This window comes from Calypte anna, chromosome 4A (genome assembly GCF_003957555.1).
Source record: "Calypte anna isolate BGI_N300 chromosome 4A, bCalAnn1_v1.p, whole genome shotgun sequence".
Classification (NCBI taxonomy): Eukaryota; Metazoa; Chordata; class Aves; order Apodiformes; family Trochilidae; genus Calypte; species Calypte anna.
In genome coordinates, this window is record NC_044248.1 from 30030123 (window position 1) to 30041003 (window position 10881).

The following is a 10881-nucleotide window of genomic DNA, read 5'->3' on the forward strand; positions in this document are numbered from 1 at the left end:
AATTGACTTGTCTGATAGTCAACTTCTTTACCATACAAATGTTTCTCCTGATTGATGCTGATATAAATCTTACGTGACCCTTAGCAAAATTTGGCTTTGCTGTACAGATATTGAGATATTTATAGCATATGTATGTGGCGTAAGGGCAGTATTTCCACTCTCTATTCTTCTATAATTTCCTTTTTTTCTATACTGGAAAGGGAAGAGGTGAATTGTTTATTATCCTTTGGGAATGCACTAATCTGCTGTTTCTCACTGCTGCCGCCTTACATTTACTTCTTTTTCCCGTTGACCTGCTGTTACATCATTTTGTATTTCACTCTTAAATAGCCAATAAAATTTAAAAGACCTAATGAAGGTAACTTTCAAATTTAAAATTTTCCTATGTAACTCTGCAAGACCAGGAGGTAATTCTAAGTTTCAGAAATCTGCATTTTGGCTTTCAGAGATTGAGGTCTGAATCTCATCTTTCAATCAGTCTTTTGTTAGATTGCATCTACACAAACATCTATTCTGACTTTCAGGGGGAAAAAGTGATTTGTATTTGCACAAACTTTGAAGAGTTCAGTCAATTCAGCTGTTGCAGCACTGTCGGAGTACTTCATGTTAATATATGAAATCAAACCATTATCAGGAAAAAAAGTTTCTTTTTACTTTTTACCATTTATATTATGCAAACCAAACAAAAACAGGTACTTCCTACAACTTCAAAGGCAAGTCTGGCTGAAAACAAGGTTCCTTGAAGCCCTGCTTCCAAGGAATTAGATATTAGTAGTAGCATCACTTGGCTCTGATATTCTTCTGTGCAAGACATTTAGCACTTAAGATGGTATAGCATCCAGCCTCTACGGGGAGAAGTTAGAATGCATTTTAGTTTCTGGTACAGCTCAGACTACTTCTGAACATATTTTTGTCTCAAAATAAGGAAAGACCATTTTCTTTCATTTGTGAGAGTGTTCAGATCTCACAACCTGCAACTCTAAGTGAATTTAAAGTTTTCCTTATTCTGGGCACAAAACCAACACTTAGTCTGGACTCTGCTATAATCCTGTCTAGGTATCACGATGCCATTAAAGCATGCTGTGAATGCACCAACCAAATGTTTAAACTTAGTTCTTTCTGTATGGCTTTAATCAGAATTTTATATCTTTAGAAAGATAGAAAATGTGAGGAAAATATTTACATGAGTAACTATTATTTATTTGTGTGAGAAATTGGGTGCTGATGCCATATGAATCCACAGGGAAATGAGACAATTTCTCCATTTTTTTTAGGTGCATTGCCATTGAAGTATATGAATTTTGAAGTGTATAGTTTATTTAAAATGAAATACTGTTCTTTGAAGTGCATACTGTCTTTTTACAAAATTTAATATCAACCAGCTAGTTTAGGATCATAACTATCAAAGATGACAATCAAGGCCTTTTTAAGATTTTGTGATATTTTCATGTCTAAAATGAACAGATATTTACAATAACTTTGTTGACTGACAGCAGGCTTCCTAGTACACTTTGCTACTTATTTAATTTTTACATTCAGAACAGAACATGCACATACCGTTCTCTGATAGATACATTATATTTTCTTACAATTTTATCGAAGTTAATTGAATAATTATGGTTATCTGAAATACCCAGTACCACACTAAATCCATGCACTCCTTTATAAGAAATGACAGTTACATAGTTAATTATGTAACTATCTTCACCCTTTCTTGCTTTTCCATACTCTCTGCCTGTACTTTTAACAGAGATAGGTGTGTATACATATGAAAGCTAAGTTCAATAAATAATTAAAAAATAAAATTAGTAGTAGTAGTAGTAGGCCTCCAATTGTGGTAAACTTTTTTTTTTTTTTTTTTTTAAAAACTCCAAGGGTTTACCTGCAGGGCTGTTTGCTTATGGCACGAATGGTCTTCCAAATCTCCAGAATGTGATGTTAAATGTAAAGTTTTCTTGATTGTTGCAAATCTGTTGCAGGACAAAATTCTAATACTGGATTTAAATTGTGACACTGCTAATCTTCTGTCAGCTTTATGCAATTTACAAAAAATACTGACATTTTAAAATTAGTGCGGTGACTTAAAAATCTGGCTGCAGCCTATTTTCAGTTTTATTTTAGTTCTGTTAATGAAAAGGCTACAATGTTTTCCTTAAGTTGTAGGTTTGTAATTTCTGCTGATCTAAAAAGGAGATGTGAAACATGTATTTTTAGAAACAAAATGTCAAATAAATGCTCAATGTATTCTTGACATCCAGTGCTGGAAAGAACAGCCTGTTTTCTCTTTGAAGTTCTCATTCATTGTAATGCCATGTTCCATTCATTTAAATTACAGAAACAGAGTACCTAAGCACAAAGGTTTATTTTCAATGGTCTATTTTTATTCTCTATTTAGAATGCTGTTGCGAGTATTTCAGGAAAACTACTATGAAGCAAACAGTTCTTTACTGCTGAATTTTAAGTAAGTTTTGGCTGTCTGGTTTGGCAGCCCAGTGTAAGAAAACAAATGATGGGGTTTGCAGCAACAGCTCATTCATTAGACAGGGGATGAGCTTAAGGCCTGACTTGAGAGATCTAAAAGTTATCAGTTTTGCTTGACCCTTAGCTAATCTCTTATCTCTGTGTGTTTCAATTCAAATAAAGAGACAGTATTTTGCTTTTTTATATTGTATTCTTACTATGCCTACTATACATGAAGCTGGTAGGACCACTAATGCGGTGCTGACTTTGGTACAATTACAGTAAAGCATTCTATGTTATTATTAAGGTAATTCCATAAAGATGTAATGCTAGGTGTTAAAACATATGTATATATTATTAATATATAAAAATAAAAACAAAAAATGGACTTTCACAGTGCTGTGCTGGAGTCTGATGTCTTTTCACCTGAAATAGTGCCCTGTGCACAGCCTGAATTAAGTAGTAACCAGCATGTTCGATTTCTCTGAGTCTGAGTAGTACAAAACCATCAGGAGTCCCCTTGGACAGATTCTTCTTAATACCACTAGAAATCCATCTCATGTACCTGATGTTTGATTTGGTCTTCAACTTTCACTGGTTATTATGAGAGCCAAAGAATTTATACGGAATGTCTCAACCAGATTTGTTCATGTATATCCTCCCACCACCACCCTTTGTTTCTTCACCCCTTTCTAGAGTGTAAGCCAGGGGCCTTCGGTCTTGAAGAGCATGATAGGCAGGACTGATGAAAGTGGGACTACCATGGCTCTATCAGGTCAAGTGTTGGTGATCTGGACTTCTGATTAACATCTCCCTTCAGTTTAACTGTTGCTCCTTTAAAACACTGAAAGCCCATTATGAAACTGCTGGGGAAAAAAAGGAAATAGCCATAAATGAGTGATTTAGTAAAGTGTACAGTACAAAAGAGAATATATTAATGATGAAGTACATGTTTATGTAATGTTTATTGAATTGGAAATTTCAGCTGAAAATGTTAAGAAAAAACAATCAAGATGCCAAAAGAAGGCCTCTAATTTGAGATTTTTTTCCCTTTTTTTTGTCCCATGCTTTGCCTACATAACTTAAGAACAATCAAGTTCAATCCTGTCATCCTTTCAAATGTGGCAAAAATGAGAGGCTGCTACATTCATCCATGTTTCCAAGCAGCTGCTGAAATTTAGGCTTAAGAGTTCATCCTGTTTGCATCTGCAAATAGCTTTATCCATATGTACAACTCCATTGAGATCAGTAAGATTACTCTATTGAATCAAGGTACCCAGGCATGTAAATATTTGCTGAATTAGGACTAAAACTGGAAGGGAATGTAAAGGTAGATGGTAAATCCTACTTAAGATAAAGGAGCTGATCACCCACAATAATGAGTGGAGTTAACAGAGTTGGTTCAGGTGCCCGCCACCCTTTACTCCCCAGTTAAGCTTTTGGGATTTCTAAACAGGGTTATAGAGTAGACTTATCTTTAGCTAAAATGTCTACAGAATATATTATTAATTCATAAGTACATTGGTTTGCTTTGACATTGACTTTTGTTGTAAGAAATCAGCTCCTCACACCAAAGAATATTGCTTTTATATTGATCTTCTGTAGTGTAGTGCACACGTATTGTGCAGCTACTGCAGTCTCAAGTGCATTATATGTTGGAGAAAATGCAATTGTTGTAATTATGTATACTGAAGCAAGGATGAGGCAGCAGCGTTAATTTACTTTTTACAGGAACTGAAGCAAGCGATTCAGAAGATTCAAAAGCTGCTGCACTTAAATTCCACTGTCCCTGTTATTCAGTCTCTGCATGCCAGGTGAATTGATCTGATTCCTTATTTTTTGAGGTTTATGCTTAAACTGATGAGGGAATCTCATTTAATCTGTCCCTTGTCGAAATGAAGTAAGGAGACATTGCATTCAGTAGTAAAGCATCCTTCAGGCATGTCCCTTTTTCTACTTGCGGTTCAAATCTGCCACTCAGTATGCAGCCCCTGTTAAGATTAAACTGAAGATATGGCAAACGTTTTTCAGCCTCTCATGCACATTCATGTGTTTACAAACCAGTACTACAGAGCAGAATGGTTCCTTTTTAGCATGGCAGTTTGGGAAGCTTTTCACCAAGGCAGTTCATGCATTGACAAGATTCTTGATATCAGGTTGTTAAAAGGTTGACTTTAGTCTCCTCTTCTATAAATGGCTTAGAAAATGGAAACATCTTGGATCCACAGCCTGTAATTTCTGCCATCATTGCTGATGCTGTCATGCCTGGGGCTGCAAGTTTTGTTGTTTTGGGGTTTTTTGGTTTTTTTTTTTTCAAACATTAATTAATTTAGAAGATGCAAAACTACTGGCTGCATGTTTTATTCATCCTTAAATTGCAAGAGAGCCTTGGCTTCCTTTTGATGCCTACCCTATTTGCATATACTACGTCTGTGCTTCTGCAGTCACTTGGAATTTGAATGTATATGCCCTCATCAGCTATAAAGCATTAATGTTTTGCACTTGTATAGCCTTTCATCCAAGCAGCTCAAAGTCTCTTGCTGACAATGTTAAAGAATTACAGTCCCCTTTGAAGTGGGTAAATGGTACTACCATCATCTTACTGACGGCCGGAGAGAGGTGACTTTGCCCTGTATGCAAGGAAGTGTTAGTACTTGAAGTCCCGCAGCATTCTCTCCACCTCCTCCTGCTCCCACTTTGTGCGTCTTTTTTACTCATCACACTGCTTGCCCCGCAGCTTTCCTAATGCTCTTGCACGCCCGCAGGGCAGCAGCTGGTCTGATTTAACCAAGCTCGGATATTTTCTCTTTAGCTTCAGGGGGGCACGATGGCCTGGGTGTTTATATGGGAACAAGGCAAGCCCGAGGGGAACAGCGGTCCTCCTCCGCAGCTGCCCGAAGCCCTGTCTTCCACAACAAACTGGCAGAGTCCAGATGAAGTAACACCTGTGATCTGGCTTGCTTCGTCAAATGCCTCTTACACTGTTCCGAGACGCAGGTGTTATTTAGGAAAAGTACTTATTGGGGACAGCGCACCCGCCCCCTGTCACCATCGCGCCTCGGGGGAAGCCTCGGGGCTCACCTTGGTCGGGTTCTGCCGGGCTCAGGGGAAGGGAACCCGGGAGTGGAGCGGCATGCAACGCCGGTGGGAGCAGCCGTGCCGGTGGACCTTCCGTCGCAGGGCCAGGTTGGCTGCAGAGAGAGGGAAAGAGAGAGGCGCAGGGTGTGAGGGGAGGTGGCAGGCAACGCGGCGCGGGGGTGAGCGGTCCTGGCCCATCCGGGACGGGACGAGGCGGCTCCGGCTCCATCCCTCCCCGGAGAACGCCGGTTCCCACTGCCGCTACTCCCGTCCCTGGAGCGCTTGACGGGAGCAGGTCTTCAACAGCTGCACAGAGTCCCAAGTTATTCCTCTCCCTCACCCCCCCCCCCCCCCCCCCCCCAAGTTGTTAGACTCCTCAGATACCTGATTCATCATCTCACGCTGCCGCTATGACGGCAGATGAAGCGCTCAGACCCAGGCTGAAAAAAGCGTGGCAGCGGAAGCCAGTCAGAAACAAACTTTTCCCGGAGGGCAGAAAAGGAGTGTTGGATAACGTTAGAGAAATACGCTAGAGGTACCCATGGCAGACACGACCACCTCCCTGTACCCCGCCTTTCTCTACGGCACACGCAGTCCCGCTGCGGCATCGCTTACCTGGCCTCTGCCCGCCTGCTGGGAGCAGGCTGACCAGGAGAAAAAACACGATACAAAGGAGCTGCTGGAGCCTCATGTCTGTGGTCAAGGGCACCTATATGAATATAGGCAAAGAAATGTACGAAGCAGCGTCCCGGCCCGCCTCACATGCCCCTGACAAGCAGGGGATCCGCTCGCTGTCGCCGCCTCCACCGAGGTTAATGGTCAGGAGGGGGCAAGGTTCCTGGTTTGCACTGCGGTCAGAGCCTCCTTCTTTTTCCTCTTTTTTTTTTTTTTTTTTCCTTCCCTTTTGGCACTCCTCCTTATTTTCCGTAAGTAAACAACGCAGAAACGAAAAGTCCGTGTAAACAGTAGCTTTTGTCAGTGCATTAGGAGCAAGGAGCTTCCAGAACAATGCGGCGACTTCACTTTAAATCCAGCCCAGCCAAGGGAAGAAAAAAAAAAAAAAAAAAAAGTAAAACAAGCCCTGGTGTTCCCTTCCCCATTTGCAACTGTTTAAAGTTTGCATTGCTCATATTGGTCCCACATGGAGAAAGCAATGGCAGCGGCAGGAAGTCTGTCTGTGTGTGTCCCCTTTGTCGTCCACCCCCCGAAGCCCGGCGTTCCTCGCCAGTCAAATGCTTTCTCTCTTAAAGTATCTGCGAAGCTGTGGCTATTCAAAGTAAAACTGGTAGCAGTTAAGGCTAATGGGTGTCTTTTGTACTGTTAAGTATTCTTAAAGGTCGGAATATTCTGGAATTAATTTTCGATTTTTTTTTCTCCTACCATGTCGGGTAAAATAGTATTATAGGGTGTAATTTTTTCAACAGTACCATTTCGGGGAAAGCAGTTTGGAATAGGTTATTACTTTTGCGTACTCCACTTGTACATTGCACTATATTTCTCCTAGATTAGGGTGAGAGCTCACTTTAACAAAGTACGCTAAAAGGAATCAACTGCCGTGATAAAAGCGCAGGTATGCAAGCCTGAAAAAGAGACAAATCCTGCGAAGTGTGCTCCCAGCTGTGATGGGTTTGATATCCAATGACTTACTGGCATCAGTTAAAATTTGACAGGCCCTTTTCTTACTTTCAACCTGCTGAATTCTTGAGAAGGAATAGCATCTGATTTGGAAAATGAAAATTTGGTCCTTTGTGGGAAGAAGCTTTTTTTTTTAAATACGCAGGGAAGAGTACATTTCTCTATAGATGGAATAGTATTTTTAATAGTTAGGTATTATCGAAAGTTGTCTAAAGTTATCTTTTACCCGATTCTCTTAATGAGTGGAATATAATTTTTTTAAATCCAATGTCCCCTCTCGTGGGTTTTCCTATTTCTTAAAAGCCTAATCAACTCTATGGTGCATAATAGTTCCTCCCTACAGGGTTATACATCATTACTGGGCTACTTGATTTGTCTAGGTGAAAAGAATGTCTGTGTGAATTCAAACACAACTTGAAGCTTGAATATATAATGGAAATGGTTATGAGATATTGTTTCTTAAAAATTCTGTCAGGACTGCTGAGGAAAATGTCTCTGTCAAAGCAGTAACAAAAGAAATCCTGTTGTGGTTGATCCCATTGGGATATTGTAAGGAGCACCCACTTCTTAGTCTTAGTTTTCACAGTTTGATGGTCATTGTATTTTCTTTGTCTTTTGAATCTCTGGTCTTATACTAACCTCTTTTATATTGATATCACTAGCTCGATTGAAACCATGATTCCCTGGTGCCAGTGATAGATCTGTCCTAAGCAGTGTATCATTTTGAATATAAAGGTGACGGGGAAGGAACAGAGATGGTGGAGAAGTGGCTAGCTTAGACAGCGAGTTTGTGAACCAGGGTTAGGTCTTCATTATCCTAAATCGTACTCTGGCGCCATCTCCGATGGACGCCTGTAGGGATGCATTCTCTTGTTTACCATGAACGAAAAGACGCTGCCCACCTCGTTCATAGAGCCCTGCCAATGATGATGGTTTCCATTCAGCGCTGAGCTGTGTAAGGTTCAGGCTCGTAACCTTAAGGGGAAAAGCAGTATGGACTTCAAAGTGATAGGGACTCTCTTAATAGCTAAAAGGGCAGAAAGACTGCATAGACCTTTGGCAGGCCCTCGGGCTATCTAGGTCTCTTCTACCCTTTTCTGTGGTGAATTTTACAGGCTTTCTCAGGAGACATTACATTCTAGGGGAACGGAGTAAAAGAGGAAAATGCAATTTCAATTTTATTTTTTTAGCCTTAATTTACTATGAGCTGTTCATTCCAGTTATTCTGTGCAAACGTTTACTGAGGTTTATGAGAGTAATAAAGACTAAGTCACTATACATCACACATTTATTGTAATTTTCATGTAACCTGCAGAAATAATTTGGTGCTGACCCATTAAAGAAATTTCTGAAATGTATTGCAGTTGCTGTCCAGAATTCATGGTTCTTTTGCAAGCCACTTTCCTTCAGGTACTTACTTTCATGTGGCATGCACTCCTTGAATTTAAGCAAAGAACCACTGGACAGAATGTAGTGATATAATAGTTCTGCCTTTTTCAGTGTTTGGTGGTATGTTGTTTTTTTTGTGGTTTTTTTCCATTGGCTTAAGAGGAAAGGGAATGTAAATTACCTAGGAAAGGTGGAGGTCTGTAGGTAGTGCTTTATGAGAGAGAATAATCAGCTCTTTGAATCAAAAGCATCCTTTCACTCCTGTAATCTGAAAGGAACACAATAAAAGAATGATGATTTCAGCATTTACTGCCTGTATCATTGCTATTTTTCCAGCACATACTCTGCTCCCTACCTTCTTCTTGACAGGATCAAAATAGTCAAACTATCACTTTGCTTTCAGAAGGTGAAAAGCATAGCACACTGCAGAAATAATTTCCAAAGTGGCAATAGGGAAAATTTAGTACAACCTTTCCTGGGTATCAAACACTAACTGTAAATAACACACATGGCACTGCCTTTTGCTTGACACATTTCAGAAAGTAATTTTTTCATTACCGTGTCACTTCATTGGATATAAAGTGTTCTGCATGATGTTTTCAGTACATAGTGACTGTTACAGTCTATTTATTTGAAGAAAAACAGCTTAAAATTGTGTAATTTCTAATGAAGTTGGGAGACAGAAGGTTAAGTGGCTGAGGAAGTATCAAATTATTTTTTCATGTACATGAAAATATAAAGTATTTTTATAATTTAAATGAGAGCAAGGGATCAGAAGCATGAAAGATAACATAATGGGTAGAAACAGTAAAATTCAAAATAAGAAGAAGCAGAGTTGGATGATAACAAGGAAGAAAAATGATTTGGCTCTTCCTAGTAAGGAGTGAAGAATTAATTGACATTCCCTATTGGGCTACTAGTCAAAAATCAAATCCTTCCTTTCCTTTGAAGACCAGTAAATAACTATAAACTCTAGTGTTTACCATTACTCTTTGTGAACAGCTCTCAAATGCTATTAGTATAAAATGTTAAATGAAGATTCTGAAGTACAGAAGTTATTTTTTATGTATGCAAAACTGGTTTCAACCTTTGTATCTCAGATATCCCCTTGGATAATATCTTTTCCCCTCCTAGAAATTCGTAAAAATACCATTTAGATCTCCACTGTGTCATAAGAAGACATGCTAAGTGTTCATCAGAGTGACAGTGAAAATTCTTGTTTATTTTGACTTAGCAGTGTCAGATAAGATATAATATCAGAGTTCCTAATCACACTTTCTAACTTTGTGTGCCCCAGATTCACCCATCCCACTGATCTGGGGGAATTATTTTGCTAACCAGACAAGATCAGGGATAAAAATATTTACTTTAGAAGAATTTGGTGAAGCAAATAATGAACCTGAACGGTAAATATTATTAGGAAAAGTTTTAGGCTTTTTGTTTTTCCTTTGCATTATGATGAAAGATGGTAACAAACTGTGCAACAAATGAAAGAAAAAAGGCAAAAGCAATAGTGAGTCTTTGCCTGAAGGGAGGAAGTTGGCAAATAAATGCTCAATGGGATAAATTCTGAAATTATGTTTATGCTTCTGTGATGTGTTTTTTACACGACAAATTTCATGTGGATTATTACCTTATGGTTTTATTGGGTCTATGTGCCAGACACAAATATAAAGGATGGTTTTCCTTCAGCTCAGGGTACAGCTTCAGAAGTGAAATATGTTTGCCTTCTTCTTAGACAATAATTGAGAAGACTACTTTTTTTAAAACAAAACTCTTTAGCTTGAAAAATGATTTAATAAGAAAATTATGGACCATGACATGATATTGTTCTGTGCTTGGAAATGAAAATCTACTCAAACTAAAATCTTTTTCATTTTTACTTTTTTCTAGAGAAAAAAAATAAATAAAAATTCACTTCCCTGCCTGTCTGTACTCAGCCTCCTTTTCTGCCTGGGGGGTGACAGTGCTCCAGAAGAAAATGGTGGTCATTAAGCTGAAGGAATGTGTACCAGAAACATGACACTGAGACAGATGTGCTCAAGGAGAGGAAGTGGTGGATGGCTCAGGCTAGGCTAAACCTTGTATAATTTCAATTTTTATTATTTATTTTTTTTTTTTTTTTTTTTTTTTTTAATGTATTGCAGAGATGCATAACCTAGAAAGTAAGTTTTCTTTAACCTTAAACTGGGAAGAAAGTTTGCTGTGTCCATGGTGGCATTTCCAGGGTCTTACTGCAGTACAACTCATAATCATAATTTTTAGAATAATAAGAAAAAGAGAGAAAATTTTCTGGTAGATTTCAGTCTTTCTTACTTC

At 38.9% G+C, this 10881-nt stretch overlaps 1 protein-coding gene across 2 annotated transcripts; it reads right to left on the reverse strand.

Annotated features, from left to right (window-relative positions):
• Positions 1-1224: 1224 nt before the first annotated feature.
• Positions 1225-6486, reverse strand: APELA (apelin receptor early endogenous ligand). 2 transcript variants are annotated; one of them, XM_030449846.1, is made up of 3 exons: positions 6154-6486; positions 5542-5651; positions 1225-3326 (listed from the first exon to the last, which is right to left on the reverse strand). In XM_030449846.1, the coding sequence occupies exons 1-2, from the start codon at positions 6227-6229 to the stop codon at positions 5563-5565; spliced, it is 165 nt and encodes a 54-aa protein (XP_030305706.1). In that variant the 5' UTR covers positions 6230-6486; the 3' UTR covers positions 1225-3326; positions 5542-5562. The 2 variants fall into 2 exon arrangements, with proteins under 2 accessions (XP_030305706.1, XP_030305707.1); XM_030449847.1 differs by having other exon boundaries at positions 1225-3323; positions 6154-6484.
• Between the last annotated feature and the right edge of the window lie 4395 nt (positions 6487-10881).